The sequence below is a fragment of the Durio zibethinus genome, chromosome 19, assembly GCF_047325235.1.
Source record: "Durio zibethinus cultivar Kanyao isolate XHJ-2024 chromosome 19, ASM4732523v1, whole genome shotgun sequence".
Lineage (NCBI taxonomy): Eukaryota > Viridiplantae > Streptophyta > Magnoliopsida > Malvales > Malvaceae > Durio > Durio zibethinus.
Genome location: NC_143180.1, coordinates 6,049,546 through 6,067,864, shown reverse-complemented (window position 1 = coordinate 6,067,864; position 18,319 = coordinate 6,049,546). Strand labels below are relative to the sequence as shown.

Below are 18,319 nucleotides of genomic sequence, written 5' to 3'. Positions count from 1 at the left end.
TTGTCAGAAAGTCCGTCTAGTGGTTGATGTATTATGAATTAGTATGAAAATTTAAAATTTAGATTTTCAATTATAAATTAGAATAAATTCGTTTCAGTATGAAAATTTAAAATAAATTTATAAAATTTATATATAATAATTATTAAAATTTTAAATAATGTTATATTTATATTTTTTATTATATTTATATTATATCATTATATTATATTTTAAATTATCATATTTATATTATTATTAAAATAATATTATCATATATTTAATAAATATTTAATTTTTTATAATTTTATATTCAAAGTATAATTAATTTGATTAATCCCTTTACTTATAATTAATTAATTTTAAATTAAATACTTAATAAAAATTATGTTAAAATTCGTTTTAAATTCTCATATCTATGTCAAAGTAAGTCATGGCGTGACATAGGCTCTTTCACAGTATTTTTTATTCAAGCAATACTAATCTTTGCATATCAGGTAATTTCATTGCAATGGTCTTTTCTTTTTCTTTTTAAACAAAAACATTTACAATTACTAAAATTTTGAATTGATACATTTTATAAATTTTTTTTCAAATTTTCTTAAAATTTTAAAAAATTTCCTACAAAAGAATTCTTTAATTTCAAGAAACAAACTTGAATCATAGACAGTATCAAATAGAAAAACGCATAAGCCTCCCTGCCGTCTCAAAAAAATTGTTCCAACGACTAATCTTCCATCCAAAAGTCCAAACTCTCCTCGTAGTCATACCTACTGCCTTCACGTCCTTCACGTTGTTCTTCCTCATAGTCATACCAAACACTTCCTTGTCTTCATTATAGAGCTTTTTCATATTTCTTCTAACAACCCCCAGATTTACAAGTTTTCCCACATTACACCCTGATGTTGTGGAATTTTGCTTGAATTTAAGACCTTCACAAACAAGTTTAAACACCGGTCAATTCTGAATTTTTTTAGATTTTTGTTCTCTTGTTACTTTTACTACTTTTTAACCTTATTTTAAAAAAATTATTATAAAGCAAAAGAATACGTTATAAATAAACAATTGTATGATTATAAAAAATTTTACGGACAATACTTTCGGTTAAAGATAGATAATCACTTATTAAAACAAAAGTTGTTGACTAGGTTGCTTATATATCATAATGTGCTATGTGAGAAATATGACAAAAAGGTCCCTCTAATATCATTATTGCACGACACGATGCATCGATGTCGTTTTCTTTAAAGGTGACCAATGCTTTCAATCCACAGTATTATACGGTTTTCTCCGATGATAGGATATTTAAAATTCTTTATTCTTTATTAGGGGTAATTTTAAACTTATTTGCTAAGTAAGGTACTTAAGCCACATCATCATCTCCTTCCTTCAAGCCTTTCCGTTCTCTTTCTACCTACTGTGTTTTTGTCAAAAATCTCATGAAGAAAAAGGACTGAAGAAACCCTTGATGTAATGGATTGAACTGAGGGATAAAGTTGATGTTTTCTTCTCAGGAGATTTATCAAACAATGGAGACTTATGAGATATTATATATCCTAGGCATTCCCTTTTCCAGTTTCAAATGGCATCTAAAATTTGTTGAAAATTCTTGTTGATTAAAACTTAGAGCCAAGAACTCAAGTATCCATTACTTTTGTTTTAAAGAGAAGTATTTTATAAAGGAATTATGGAGTGCTTTTAAAATTGAAGTTGAGTTTTATGGCTGAATGAGAGGCTAAAAATACTAATTCTTTACTAGTAATTTCAGAGTTAGAGCAAAGAAGAAGTGCCATCTTGGGGCTTGTTGATAATGGTGTGGAGATCTCAGAGCATAAAACCGTTAAGGCATTGGTTTTCGATTTATCGAAAGAATATTTTGCAGCTGATTGGTGGCATAAGCAGGTGGTAACTAACTTGAAATTCAGATTGTTGTCTGTGCGTGAAGATGGTGATTTGGAGATTCTCTTTTCTATGGAAGAACTCAAAGTTGCTATTTGGGATGGTGAAGGTTCAAAAGTGCCTGACCTTTGAACTTCAATTTTTTTAGAAGAACTTGGGGAGTTTCGAAGGTTTATCTCCTAGATTGCTTAACGTAATATTATAAAACTGATTCCAGAAGATTTAGCAAAAGCAGGAGTCAATATATAGAGTTGAGATGTTCATGGCCTGGTGGTTAACAGTTCTTGTTTGCAAGTTTGTTTCTGATTTTGCTTGGTTATGCCCTAGCTCTGTATTTTCTCTGTGTTTCCCTGTAGATGGTTGAGAATCTCTGAGGTATTGGCCTCCTGTTGTAATTTTTCCTTTTATTCATTATTAAAATCCTAACTCTGCAAAAAAAATCAATATTTTCATTATTTTTATATAAATTAATAATGATAAAGATGATGTAGCATATTGCCATGTCTAAAATACCTTACTTCGGGAAATAAAATTAAATTATCCTATTTTAAGAATAAAGATTTTAGAATACTTTGGTTTGAGAAAAAACTCCAGTATTATATATTATAGAAAAATAAAATAAATAAAAGCCGTGCGAATCGCGCGATGCGTCCCATTATCGTGCGATGGGTTCCCCGGATCGCGCGATGGGTCCCATTATCGCGCGATGGGTTGTTTTTTACTTTTGTCCTAAAGTGTCAAATGCTTCAGACATTTTTGAGAGAATCAATGCCCACTCACGTTTAATTTTTGAACTTTCGGAATAAGAAAGGTTCCACCTGTTTTCCAAGAAGGTGTTTAAGACTTGCTGCGGTGAAAACAGAAGAAAGGAGTTTCTAATTATGTATCCGGATTTCATTATAGGCGCGACGATGAGTTCCCTTATTGCGGGATGGGTTCCCCTTATTGCGGGATGGGTTCCCCATATCAGTGAAAACAGGAGAAAGGAGTTTGTAATTCTGGATCCGGATTTCATTTTAGGCGCGACGATGATCTGGAAGATCTAGAAGCTCACTCTTTCTCAACATGGCGATCAACAGGTTCTTTTAAGGAGGTGCAGTTGAATGTCGGAAAGGGGTTTTCATCCAGCTTAATTTATAAAATTTCACTCTTTCGACGACGGAATGAAAACTTCCTCCTACCCGCTTTCAAATGCATCTTTAATCATCGATTTTCTTTTTTGGATCTATTTTTTTTTATCCTTTCACTCTCTTATATATGACAGGTATGGTAGAGTTATAATTTGTGAAGAAGAAGGTTATATTGCTCCAAATTACCCTATTAAGGGAAAGAACAAATGACTTCTCTTAAATATGACAGGTATGGTGGAGTTATAATTTGTGAAGAAGAAGCTCATATTGCACCAACTTGCAAAGAACAAATACTTCTGATGATGAAGCAGAATTTATTTTTATGAATGATACTTCATCTAATCAAGGTGAAATATCAGAAATTTTCTCTGTTGCTAGCTCAGCATCAGAAGAACAAATGACTTCTCTTATATATGACAGGTATGGTGGAGTTATAATTTGTGAAGAAGAAGCTCATATTGCACCAAATTGCAAAGCACAAATACTTCTGATGATGAAACAGAATATATTTTTATGGATGATGCTTCATCTAATCAAGGTGAAATATCAGAAACTTTCTCTGTTGCTAACTTTTGAAGAACAAATGACTTCTCTTATAAATGTTATGAGAAAAACTGATAATATTTCAGATAAAAAATTGAAAAAAAACTTCAGATCTCCCATAATTCTACGTCTATTTGTTTTGTTCTTTCATCTTTGTCGAATTATTCACCAATAATTTTTTTAGTGAAAAACCGAAAAAAACCGCAACGTTAATGAAAAGTCATGCAGTCAAAACTTTCAATTTAAAAATTTTAGTTCTGATTTATCGATTTGAAATAGAAATCATGAATTCTTATGAATTTATATGGGTTTCTATTTGAACTTTTATAAATAAGGGTAGGCTTGACTTTTCAATGCTGATGAATTTGTATGGATATTATAAATATTGATAAATTTGTTATGGTTAAAACCATGAAAAAAGTTTAGTAGATTGCTGTTAAAATCATGAATTCTTATGAATTTATCTGAGTTTCTATTTGAATTTTTATAAATAAGGGTAGGCTCGACTTTTAGAAGCTGATGAATTTGTTTGAATATTATAAAATATTGATAAATTTGTTATGGTTAAAACCATGAAAAAAGTTTAATAGATTGCTGTTAAAATCATGAATTCTTATGAATTTATATGAGTTTCTATTTGAATTTTTAGGAATAAGGATAGGGTTGAGTTTTGAGCTGATAAATTTGTACGGGTATTATAAATATTGATGAATTTGTTATCGTTAAAATTATGAAAAATCTTTGATAGATTGCTGGTAAAGTATGGAATATTTATGAAAAATTGTTAAAATCATAAAATAATTTTCCAAACAATAAAAAAATATCATTTAAAAAAAAAATCATGGAAAATATATTATTTATTCATTTTCAAGTTAGCCAGCGGAGTATTAGATCTAAGAAATTTTATTTTGCGAGAGTCGAGCATAGTTCAAAAAAAAAAGCAATGTGGCCCAGCCTCTGAACAAGATTGGATTGGGCCCAATTATCGATAAAGCCTTTGTCACATAAAGAGAGTCCGAGTTGATTGGCTTAGACAGACCGGAATGTGAATTGGGCATTCAAGTTTCAAAGGTATGATGGACGACTACTCACACAAATTCGGCTAAACTAAAGCCCACTTGTCCAAATGACGGCCCGACGGGCAGGGTTTTCAAAATTAAATAGCATGGTATGGCGTTGGAAGGCGAACGCGAACGCGAAATTGAAGCAAAAAAAAAAGGGAAGGCGAAGGCGAAGGAGGCTATCTTTATCAGTTCTCAGTCTCGATTCTTCCGCGGCCACTCGCATCATTTACAAAGGTATGCTCTTGGTTTGTTCATGATTTCAAATATGTAGAATTGCGTAATCTCACATTTTTTTTTGTGTGATTTGGATAAATCAAAATTAGGGGTTTTACAATTCGATGCAAAAATAATCTTTTGATTTATGGATGATATGATTTGGTTAAATTAAAATTAGGGTTTTTACAATTCGATGCATAAATAATCTTGATTTATGGATGAGAAGACTTATATTTATAGTTAATCTCAGATTTTTAGGGTTTTTACAATTTGATGCATAAATAATCTTGATTTATGGATGATAAGACTTATTTAAATTAAAACCCTAAAAATCTGGATTTTCTCTTTTAAAATTTATTTAAACAATAAAATTATTTATTATTTCATCTGGGTGTCTCAGAAGACTAATGGGTGATAAAATGGATCTATAAAATGTTATATCTTCTGTAGCTTGAGAAAGAACAATATTCTATGTTATACAGGCGTGGTTTTGGCTGAAGTTAAGGTGTCAAAACAGCACTCTTTTGAACTCGGAACTCAAAATTAAGTATAGTTAGATTAGATTTGATCTCATTTCGTGTCTAACCAAAGTGAAGGATCAAGGAATATGTCGAAAAAAAAGGTGCTACACCAGTTCTCTCTCCATGTTGCTTTCCTGTCGATTGTGACTGTTTCATTGGGTGCACATGTCCTACCCGGAAAGCCCATCACTATTCCACCTTATCTGAGTCCACCATGCAATGCTGCCCATCCCGAGAACTGTCCGAAGCCTGTTAATACTAACTCGACAAGACATTGCAATGAGGCGAACAGATGTCGTATTCGGCCATTGTTTCTTCTAGATGGCAGGTATAAGAGTCGGTACCATTTCTTTATGCACTTGGTTTTAACATGTTTTATCTTATTTCCCATCAGCAGTGACTGTTCCTCTACCATTGGTTGCAGACTTTACTCATTTCTCATAGTTCACTTTTTGATTCATTCTCTTGGTTTGCATACAGTGGCACTCAATTTCTGGCTTGGCTTTTTGTGGAGGGAAGCCCTTTGAATCTCATTAATGAAGTGCTTGCAAATGCAACCACTGTTGCATTTGATAGATGGTTGGTGGATAACAAAAAGGATAACTCATCTCAACAGTTAAATATTTTTCTTGATATGAGAAGGAATACCCAGTGATTCTTCTCTCAAACTCCTACCCCCATACTTTTATTTTTGAGAAAAGATAGGAATTATTTAACTGATACCATTTTCCTTTGTAGGTTAGCATCCACGTCAGCAACGAAAAATGGTTCAAGTGTTAAAAAAGGGGCATCGTTCTCTCTATCTCGAAACGTTCCGACATCAGGTTGTTTTTCTGTTACTAGAGTATTTAATGATACTTTAAAAATGTTGAAACTTGATGATCATAATAATTTCACGTTGGAAGGGTTTCCTTTAGTGTACATTAGAATATTTTTCTGAGATCGTTCTTAATTGATAAACTTTTTATCTTGTGAACAGCTGGTCTTCGTGATGAGGAGTTGATTTTAAATTTCTCCACTACTGTTAAAGATCTTGGGGTAGCTGACATGAAAGACATCGTGTATCGCATTCCGGTTATATTCGGGAAATTATGGGTCGAAGGGCAGAAGAAGGGTGGAGCCAATGGGGGGCATAAGGAGGGTTCTCCCCCAAAGCCCTGAGAAATTTGTTTCTAAATTTGATTATAACTAAGTTTGTTTAATAAGGGAAAAAGGTCAGGTCATTTGTGATTCTATTTGCATATTTTCTATCATAAGTTTAAGTTGTTTCAAATTCTCATTTGATTAGATCTGTAAAAAAATTTTCTGATCTGTGGCTCTGATGTTGTATACAAAGAAGAAGCTAAGTGAGCTTATTTCCTTACCATCTATGATCCAATGGTTCCAGTAACACTGGAAATAGCTTTTTTTTTTTTTTCTCCCACCTCTAGAAACATGGATTGTCAAATTTCAGGAGGCATACCTCCAACCTGAATGGACACCAAGTAATTATTCAACGTATAAAAATATTTGGGTGTGACTTAAAAATTATGAGGTAGTGATCTGGCATCTTGTAAAAATATTAATCGAATTTGAGATAAAAAATTACAATTTTGCAATACGAAAACAAAGAACCATGAACTTTTAAAATTTTTATTGATTTTACATGATTAGTAATGATATATTATTCGATTCAACATAAATAAAGATAAGAAATTAATATCTAAAAGATAAAAGATTGTGAATACGTGAATATTAAGTACATGCATCTAAAAAAATTTATCATATATATGTCTAATCATGTTTAATCATTTATGAAAAATCAAATCACTAAAATAATTATTTATCAATAATTTTAATATTAAAAGATACATGCGAAATTCACTCAAAAAATAAAATTGATAAAAAAAATTATAAGATTATCATGATACGATTAGGTTTAAATAATATTAATAAAAGTATCGATATAATAGTATTTTCATTAAAATAAAATATTTTCAACTTTTTTTTTTGTAACTTTTTTTTTAATTAGGATATTAAAAAAATAAAAATGATAAAAAAAATCAAACGTTATTGAGTTTTTACATCTTCTCTTTCTTTTGAATTAAAAAATTATCAAACTAAAAAGAAGATATTTCTATTTTCGTTACTTTATTTTATTTTATTTTTCTTTCCTTCCATTCATTTCAATCTAAATATGACGTTAACTTTATCTTATATTTTATAGTATATATTTTGTTATTAAAAATAAAAAAATGAAATGGTGTAGACACCATTTTATTTTATTTTATTTTTTTGGTAGCTTTTTATCTGTTGCTAGTAGTCGCATTGCCAGCAGCTCAGACAATCGTCTGTAGCTGTACTGTCAGTGGCTATGACAGTAGGTGGTGACCTTAATCTTAGGCCACCAAAATTTTAAATTTTTTGAGATTTTAATTTTTTTTTTTGCTCTATAAATAGAGTCATAGAATTGGCAACAAAGGAGGAGACGGAGGAAACCCTGCAAAAAAGACAAAAAAAAAACAGATAAAAAACACACTCACTACCATATTAAAAAAAAACATTTTGTGAAAAAAGGAAAAATCAAACACTAAAACACAAACAAAACAAATAGTCCTTGAAACGGGAATCGCAGTGCCGGTCTACAAAAAATATCATAGAAATAAGAAAAGTCAATTTTGCTGAACCTTTAAGGTCAGATCCCCTCTGTTCGGAGCCTTTTTTTGCAAAATTAGGCTCGAATCTAGACTTAGGAGGCTGGGAACATTCATTTGGTGAGTTTTAAGATTTTTTAATGACCAACAAATAGTTGCTGGCGATTGCTAACAGTGGCTAGCATGGCCTCAGATTCTGGGTTTCTAGAGGGAGTGTCTAAGATGAAGAGAAAGAAAGAGGAAGAAGAAAACTAAAAAAAAAAAAAAACAGTTGATTTGGCCTTTAAATAGTCTTTCAAAACGATGCTGTTTAGGGAAGATGTCAAAACAACGTTGTTTTAACCCTAGAGGATTCATGTGTTGACCTGAAATTCAACTCAGGGTCCACACACCTAACCGATGACCTATTTTCTTTATGATTTTTGAACGATCCAGCTAAACTGGACTAGACTAGAACAAATCGAAGCTGAATTGTTAAACCAGACCAGACGAATGTCGAACCGTTGACTGACCAAACCTACCCAAACCGACATTAATTGGATTGTTGATAGGTCAGGTTCAAGTAAAATTTTTTTTTTGAACTTTTTTATTTTTTTATATATTATTTTGATTATTTTAAATTTTATTATTAATATTTATACTTGTTAAAATGTTTAAATTTTTTAGAATAAAATTTTATTATTTTAATAAATAAATAAATAAATAATGAAATATATAATTTAAATTTTTGATAATTATATTAATTAAAAAAAAAACCTTATAAATAATTTAAAAATAATAAAAAATGTAAGAAAAAAATAAAATTTTTATTTGAGAATGAGATTCAAAAGTGCTACGAGTAGTGATACCTACGAAATTTTTAGGCAAAAAGATTTTGTTTAAATACTATTAGTGTATTGGAGTATTTATAAAAGGATTTCAATACAATAAAATTTTTCTTTTTTTTTATAAAATAGTAAAATAAAAATTAACTAATTTATTAAAAATAAAATAAAGAATAAGGAAAAAGAAAATATTATCAAAGGATGAGATTCTTAAAGTATTTCAAGTAGTGATGCTTTATGAAATCCTTAGGTGAGAACATTTTTTTTTTTTATTTTACCAGTGTATTAAAATATTTATAAAAATTTTTTCAATATGATAAAAATTTCTCTTTTCTTCAATAAAACAATAACAATAATAATTCAATAAATAAGATCAATAAAATTTCTAAAGAAGAGAATAAAATGTGTGCATCAATATATTAACATTTGCATTACATGCATAACATAATTTTTTTACAAAAGTAAATTTGAGCCTCCGAAAATGAGATTCTAAGGTATTCCAAGAAGCGATGTTTAAAAAATTTCTAGGTAAGAAAGAATTCTTTTAATGTTACCAACATACTGTAATATTTTAAGAATTATTTCAATAAAAAGGTTTTGATTTATTTTTCTTGAATAAAAATGAGACAATAAATAATAAAAGATATTAAAAAAAACTAATCAATGAAAAAATCAATGAACTTATTTTTCAAACACCGAAAATAAGACTGATTTTATCAAAATCAATAGATAGCACGTAATTAATTAGTACCATTTAAAACGGACGTTGTGGGGGTGCTAATCCTTCCCCACACATAATCGACTCTCTAACTCAGACTGTTTCACAGACCTTAAAATTATCCTTTTAATAAATTTTAATTAATTTTAAGATTTTATTAAAAGGATATGTTTTAATAGGTGGTCAATTGCACATAGCCAAAAAAGATTGGTTGCGACTCCATATTTTTTTACTTTTTCTTTTCATTTTCAATTTCGTCCGACAAACATAAAACCGTTACGACAGCTTGACGACTCTACTAGGGATACCATTTTTTTCGAAAGTTAGGCCAAAATTAACTACGTGTTATCTTTAATTTTGCTTTAAACACTCTTAATTGGTATTTAGTTTTAAGTTCCTAGATTTTGATTCTTTTAAAAAAATCAATAAAAAATAAAAAATAAATAAAAAAAGAAAGAAAAAATTTCACACGTATTTTTTTTATTATTGTTCTTTTTTTTTTCTTGTATGTATTATTATTCTCAATAAATTAAGAAACATACGCACATAAGATGACACGTTACACTTCATGCATGAGCTCTATATCCAAGCTTTGTCCCTTATAAGAGGAAGTAAAGTATATGTGCCTTTGTGAGGTGATAACCTCTGTAATGGCAAACGAAATACTTTCACTTAGATTGAATCTTTTTCGTTCGTAGCCTACAATAAGTGAGGATCAAGATACTTTACTAGTCCAGCATGGATAATAGTAAAAAATAATTTGAAAACCTTTAGATGCATGTTAACTCGAATCAAGCATGTAATAAGCTATAGGAAACCAACCTTAGGTAGAGCTTTGCCAACCCTTTTGTAGAAAGTACTTAAGTCCAAAACATGTAACAATACAAAACAAAGCAAAACAAAACAATAAAACAAAAAATGAAAAATCTCAAAAAAAATTTTTCAATTTCAAACCAAAGCCTCATACTAACTCAATTTTATTTTCTTTTATTTTTTTTTACATAAATCATATCATATAATTTTGCATTGAGGTATTTACTCTAGGACATCTTTCTCTTGAGAAGTTTTTCATGGATCCAATAGAATTACAAATTTGTTCATCCTTTACTAGGATGATAAATCGCATGTAACAAAAGTTGTCTGAATCAATGAAAATTTCTAGTGTTGAAGCTTGTTCAAGAGCAAATATCTCCCACTTGCATTCATGCATTATGTGCATCATTTTTAAAAAAAAATCATAAAAAATGAAAAATAAAAATTTCAACACATGGCATTCTGATTTAAAAAAAAATTATATGGTAATAAATGTTCAAGAATAGCTTGTCCCTAAAAAATTTTGACTCAACTTACTTGCCAATCATATAACACCAGAGCTCAAACAAGAATCATAAAACGAGAATAGGTCACTCGATTTGAGAGGATGGAGAAAGCTTAAAAAGAACTAAAGTAGGACATTGATAAGATAATAGACCTGCTCAAGAATCTTGGTAAAAGAAAATTCTACCTTTTAAGAACAATCGCTAGACATGGTGGATCTTATATATCCTCTAGGGTTTGAGCCACGATTGACCCAACCTTCTTAAGGAGCTAGAGTGTAAAATTTTTACTCTCGAAGGATATTCCAATCCTTATCTAGAAATGACATTTATACCTGCTTCAAGATAGTTCCAAAATTTTGCTAATCTTGTTATAATGGAAAAATCACCCGAGCCAATCTTGGTTTCTGATTTGGATGATCTCAAAGAGAGAGAAAAGCTAGGGATAAAGAAATCTGAAAAGTAAAAGATACCAATGCTTAGTAGAAGATGAAATTATTAGAAGAAAGACTTAAGGCCATAGAGAAAATAGATTTTTATGGCTCTATGGATGCAGCTAAGCTTTGTTTGGTCCCAAATATGATCATTTCACCTAAATTCAAGGTATCAAAATTTAAAAAATATGATGGTACAAAATGTCCAATAACTCATATCACCATGTATTATCATAAGATGTCGATACATACTCATGACGAGAAGTTGTTTATGCACATAGTTTAGGATAGTCTTACGGGTTCTGCAATCAGATAGTTTGTTTAACTAGATAGGACTTGTATTCATTCTTAACAATAGCTCACAACGGCATTCTATATACAACACTGGCATGTTATGGATCTAGCTTCAGATCGTCTATCTTTGCAAAACATAAAAAAGAAGACAACAAAAAGCTTTAAAGAGTATGCATAGAGATAGAGAGATATAGCTATACAAGTACAACATTCCCTCATTGAAAAATAGACAACTGTCATGTTTATGAACACCTTAAAAATACCTTACTATGAAAGATTGATAGGTAATGCAATAAAAAATTTTATAGATATGATAATATCATGTGAGATTATTAAAAATGTCATAAAAAAGATAGGCTTGATGCAAGAGAGACAAACGAAGTAAAGAAAGGTAGAGCTCTCAAAAAGAAAAAAATAATGCCCAAATAGTAAACTATATGGGGCAACAGTTCAAAGGTATCACGCCATACCTTGTACCAGTCTATCAAACCTATTACTTTTCTTTAAATAATATTACATCCATCTTTCATCCACATCAGCCATGTTAGCCACTATAACAGCCAGCTTATCCATCTTATTTTTAGTCATCTTTTCAGATACTTACTTATTCATACAATCATCTTGCTATACCTACCAAATCAAAATGGAGACCTAACCTAAGTAGTGGTTCAAGAGCCCTAAAAAATACCTAAGAAAGAACCACTTTTGACCCTATTCTCATATCTTACACAAAATTGTTACCTCAACTTATCCAGAATCAACTTTTGAAGCCTGTGCGTCTTGAATCTCTTCAACCCTTTTACCTAAAATAGTATGATTTTAATGCAAAATGTGATTACCATAATGAAAATTAGGGTCACTCTACAGAAAACTATCATGCATTGAAATATAATGTTAGAGATATCATTAAAGCTGAAAAAATAAAATTTAAAACTAACAATGATTATCGTGTCATTGAAAACTTTTTACCTTGATATATTAGAAAAAAGGTAAACCAAGGGTGTTAAAAGCATTGATACAATGGATAGATGAGGAATTAGAGAATGGTTCTGTGGCTTTTTTTAGAAAACGATGGTTCATTTGGTGTTTGCAAAGAGGTGGATTGATTCAAAATAAAAAGTGTGCCTATTTTGTTTCTTTTTTCACTTCTGTATTAGACATGTATACGAACTTCATGACTTATATAAAAGTTGAATTTAAATGCTAATTGAGAGACTTTTTTTTTGTCTCAAGCTTTTTTAATAAAAAATTCTTTCATAATAAAAAGTCTCAAAAAATTTGGTGATCATTATTATGTAACTATCCGAATAAAATATTCTCGTGTCCTTTTCATGTCCCAAAATCACTTAAAAAACCTTAATACTTCAAAGAATGTAAGTTTGAACTTTGTGATGCCTTTTGTCAATGCAAGAAACACTGAAATGATCAATTTGGAAAAACTTCCTGAGTTCATTGAAAATTAGACAAATATGATACTTTTTTTTATCTAGATGTTGGTAAGTTGATAGGTGTCAAGACTATGCTTTAAACAAAAAGTCATTTAGATAGCCATGAATACATAATGCACTTTTTTTTTTTTATCTAGGGGCATATTGACAGAAAAGAAATTTGCAAATGCCACTATCCAATTTGGTGATGACATGCACAATTGGGATCTAAATAAACCCTTTCAACATGATTTTCCTTGTCATATAAACCTTTTTGACTTATCAAGATAGGATAAAGATTGGTTGTCATATGAGCTGTGAAAATAAAAAAAAATAAAAAGAAAAAATATTGATGGTTACATCGTGCACTCTAGATATTCAAATGATCCCAAAAAGAAAAAAAAAAGAGAGGAGATAAAAATAAATTCTAGGTTTTTCAAGGAATCACTCTTCAAGTGACTAGGCTTGAGATAACAAATGGTCGTCTTTCTTCATCCTTTCATAAACAATAAATTATTCATTTGCTACCATTTTAAGCCTAATGAATTTTTTCTAAGTGAATCTTGATCAAGGATCACTTTTTACATTAGAAGAAAAATACAAAGAAAGATTTGTTTGATGAAGTTAGGCTTCAACAATAAAAAAAAAGAAATTAAGTTATAGGGGCAAATGTCAATTGTTGAAATATGCAAGAAAAAACAAAAATGGAAATAACAAAAAAAATAAAACAAAAAAGAGGGAAGGAAAAAAAGAGATGATTGAATGTTACAACTAAAGAAATAAAAGGGATGAATGCTAAAAAAAAAAGGGTCCTTCACCTATTTAAAATGATCATTGGTTTGATCACCCTTAAATCTATGTTTTGAGCTTATTATCCATTTCTTCAAAACTTCAAACCCTAGCCTATGTTACATACCTTGAAAAGTCCATGGATACTTGAACTAAATAATTTGTTCCTTATAGAATCCTCATGACAAATTTCACTTTTGTCTATTTTCTTTGTAAAATTTTTTCTTTCATAAAAGTATTTAAGTGCATGATAAAATCATAAAAAAAACCAAAAAAAAAAGAAAAATAAAATAATGAAGCTCTAGAGTGAAAACCCAAAAATGGGCAGTCTAGAATGTGAATGAGATTGCAATATAAAAACTCATTACAATCAAAGATTGAGATGAATGCAAGGGTTATTATAGAAATCTTGGCCTTTCCCAATATGATCTTGAATTTGGAATAGCTGATCTTGACATTTATTAAAATACCACATTGTAATACTAAAAAAAGTGTCAAATATGATTTAACCATAAAAAAACTTTCCAAAAGAATTTGTTGTTGAGCCTGGATAAAATTTTAATTTTTGATATCAAGTTGTGAAGTCCTTTTGACAATTAATCATCCAAGCCATTTGAAAAGATGAAATTGCCATTTTGTTCAAATATGTATATAATAATAATCACTATTTTTTTAGTGACTTAAGAGTCAAATAAAGGTTGACTAAGGTAATTTTTTTGTGAATTAAAATAAAATGTTTTTAGAGAAGGTAAATAAAATTTTGAAAAAAAAAACTTTGAGGAAAATAAATGGCACTATGAGAAATATTTTTTTAATCAGTTGAGTTTCATGACAGTTTAATGGCTTATTCACTTTCACCAAGTTTGAGTTGATCATATGTAAAAAAAAAGTCAAGAAATCTAAATTGTGAAGAAAGAAAGCAAATTTGATGAAAAATGAGCAGCAAAGAAAGGATTTGGAATTAAAATGAAATGAAAGATTCGGGATTGAAAGAAAAAAACTTTGGCAAATTTGAAAAAAGAAAACTTTTGGGCAGTTGCATATCTTGACTTTGGTTTTTTTTTAAGAAAAAAAATTTTGAGCATTTGAATATTTTGACTTTGCATTTGCATCATTAGCTTGTCCATCATTGATAGGAATGTATACATTGACATTTTTGGAAAAAACATTTGCATTTCATATGCATCATTTTCATTATTTTAAGAAAAGACATTTGCATTTCACGTGCATCATTTTAAGAAAAGACATTTGTATTATAGGTACATCATTGTAAGAAAAGACATTTACATCATCATTTTAGAGAAGACATTTGCATCATAATTGTGTTCGCTAATTTTAGAAACATTAAAGAAGAAAGAAGAAGAGAAAAGAGTAAAAACATATTCAAAAGATCAATAATTTGTAGGAATTTCAATGAGATGGCACAATATGAGAGCTTTAAGCCTAATTTAGTTGGCAAAAAAGTTGTTAACCCAGTGCAATTGGTATCAACCAAGAAAAATATTATGATAAATTATTTTCAAAAAATTCGATGGTGATATTAAAGTACTAAAATATAGAATTGTATTCACTTGATGGTGATATTCGAGCTTACAGTTTGAATTTGCATTCTTTCTCTATATTTACATTTTCTCAATGATATCCGAGTATTAAAGTATGAATTTTATTTTTTTGATGGTAATATTCAAGATATTTTCAAAATCACTCGATGGTGATATCTGAGTTTAAAGTCTGAATTTGAACTATTTTCTTACATTTGCATTTTTTTATGGCGATATTCGAGTTCTTTGGTGGTGATATTCGAAATCATTTGCATCTTTTTGATAGTGATATTCGAGTGTTAAAATTTGAATTGCCTCTTCTCAATGATGATAGTAGAGTGTTAAAGTTTGAATTGTATATTCTCTTGGTAGTGATATCTGAGTATTACAGTTCGAATTACATCTTTTTAGTTGTGATATCTAAATGATAAAGTTTGAATTACATCTTCTCCATGGTGATATACGAGTGTTAAAGTTTAAATTGTATATTCTCGATGGTAATATTCAAGTGTTAAAGTTTGAATTACATCTTCTCGATGGTGATATCTAAGTGATAAAGTTTGGATTGCATCTCTTCGGTGGTGATATTCGAGTGTTAAAGTTGAATTGTATCTTTTCGATGGTGATATCTGAGTGTTAAAACTTGAATTATATTTTCTTGATGGTGATATTTGAGTTTCCTTTGGTGGTGATATTTGAAATCATTTGCATCTTTTCGGTGGTGATATCCGAGTTTAAAGTTTGAATTTACATTATTTTTCTACATTTACATTTTTTTGATAGTGATATTCAAGTTTCCTTCAGTGGTGATATTCGAAGTCATTTGCATCTTATCGATAGTGATATCCTAGTGTTAAAGTTTGAATTGCATCTTCTTAGTAATGATATCCAAGTGTTAAAGTTTGAATTGTATTTTCTCGATGGTGATATCTGAGTGTTAAAGTTTGAATTGCATCTTTTCGACGATTATTTTTTAGTTCCTTTCAGTGGCGATATCTGAAGTCATTCGTATCTTCTCGATAGTGATATCTGAGTTCCCTTTGGTGATGATATTTGAAGTTATTTTTCAATGGTTCAATTTAAAGTTGTTGAGCATCTATTTAGATGAGCTTTTTTTAAGATAAAATTTTTAAAGTTGTTGAGCCTCTACTTAAAAGAGCTTTTCCAAGATGAAACTTTTAAAAGTTGTCGAGCCTCTAATTAGAAGAGCTTTTAATTTTTTTTTAAAAAAAATTAAGCCTCTAATTAGGGGAGCTTTTAAAAAAAAAAATTTTAAAAGGAGATTTATGCTCAATGTTTCTTTTTTTTTTCGAATAAAATGGTTATTTATTTGTCTTTGCCTTATTCTTAATTCTCAAGAATAAGAAAAGAAAGGCAACTGTAGACATCATTTTTTTTCTTTTTTTTTTGGTAGTTTTTACCAACTGCCATCAGTCGCACTACTAGCAGCTCTGATAGTCGCTTGTAGCTGCATCATCAGTAACTTTGATAGTCGGTGATCGCCCTAATCTTAGGCCACCAAAATCTCAAATTTTTTAAAATTTTAATCTTTTTTTTTGCTCTATAAATAGAGCCATAGAACTGACAACAAAAGAGGAGATAGAGGAAACCCTGCAAAAACAACAAAATAAAAAAATAGATAAAAAACACACTTACTGTCAGATTCCAAAAAAAAAAAAAACCTTTTTGTGAAAAAAGAAGAATCAAACACTAAAACACAAACAAAACAAACAGTCTTGGAATGGGAACCACCATAGCGTCAATTTATAAAAAATACCACAGAAACAAGAAAAGTTAGTTTACCTGAACCTTTCCAAGCCAGATCCCCACTTTTTGAAGCTTTTTTTTTGTAAAACTAAGCTCAAGTTTAGACTCAGAAGGCTAAGAATATTCATTTGGTGAGTTTTGAGATTTTTCGATGATCAACAAACTGCAACCGATGATCACTGATGGAGGTCAACACAATGCCAGATTCTGGGCTTTCAAAGAGAAAAATAGAGTATTTAAGAGGAAAAGAGAGAAAGAGAAAGAAGAAAACTAAAAAAAAAAGTTGATTTGGCCTTTAAATAGGCCTTCAAAATGACATAGTTTAGGGAAAGTGTCAAAACAATACCGTTTTAACCCTAGAGGATTCATGCGTCGACCCGATACCTAACTTGGGGTCCGCACACCTGACTTGATAACCCGTTCTCCCTTTTATTTTTGATTGGTTCAACTAAACTAGACTAAATGGGAACAGACCAGAGCTGAATCGTCAAACCAAACTAGACCAACATTAAATCGCTAGACCAATCAAACTAACCCAGATCAGTGTTAACCAAACCATTGATCGGTCCGATTCAGGTAAAAATTTTTTTTGAACTTTTTAATTTTTTTAATATATTTTTTGATTATTTTAAATTTTATTATTAATATTTAAGCATGTTAAAATGTTTAAATATTTTAGAATAAATTTTTATTGTTTTAATAATTAAAATAATTAAATAAATAAATAATGAAATACATAATTTAAAATTTTAATAATTATATATTATTTTAAAACAAACCTTATAAATAATTTAAAAATAATAAAAAAATGTAAGAAAAAAAATTTTTATTCGACGATGAGATTAAAGGTATTTCGAGTAGTGATACTTACGAAATCTCTAGGTGAGAAGATTTTTTTTAAAATACTATCAGTATATTGGAATATTTATAAAAAGTTTTCAATACAATAAAAGTTTTCCTTTTTTTTTATAGAATAGTAAAATAAAAATTAACTAATTTGCTAAAAATAAAATAAAGAATGAGGAAAAAAAATATTATCTAAGGATGGAATTTTTAAAGTATTCCGAGTAGTGATGCTTTACGAAATCCCTAAGTGAGAAGATTTTTTTTAGATAATACCAGTGCATTGGAATATTTATAAAAAAACTTCAATATGATAAAATTTTCTCTTTTTCTCAATAAAACAATAAAAATAATATTTCAATAAATAAGATTAATAAAATTTCT

The 18,319-nt window shown here is 29.3% G+C and overlaps 1 protein-coding gene across 32 annotated transcripts; it reads left to right on the top strand.

Annotated features, from left to right (window-relative positions):
* Positions 1-2,623: 2,623 nt before the first annotated feature.
* On the top strand, positions 2,624-6,715 carry LOC111310311 (uncharacterized). 32 transcript variants are annotated; one of them, XM_089748429.1, is made up of 8 exons: positions 2,624-2,954; positions 3,235-3,352; positions 3,426-3,543; positions 4,464-4,846; positions 5,425-5,677; positions 5,830-6,000; positions 6,088-6,173; positions 6,329-6,715. In XM_089748429.1, the coding sequence occupies exons 4-8, from the start codon at positions 4,675-4,677 to the stop codon at positions 6,508-6,510; spliced, it is 864 nt and encodes a 287-aa protein (XP_089604555.1). In that variant the 5' UTR covers positions 2,624-2,954; positions 3,235-3,352; positions 3,426-3,543; positions 4,464-4,674; the 3' UTR covers positions 6,511-6,715. The 32 variants fall into 32 exon arrangements, with proteins under 32 accessions (XP_089604555.1, XP_089604573.1, XP_089604566.1 ...); XM_089748447.1 differs by having other exon boundaries at positions 5,311-5,677; XM_089748440.1 differs by having other exon boundaries at positions 3,426-4,846; positions 5,830-5,928.
* The last annotated feature ends 11,604 nt before the right edge of the window (positions 6,716-18,319 follow it).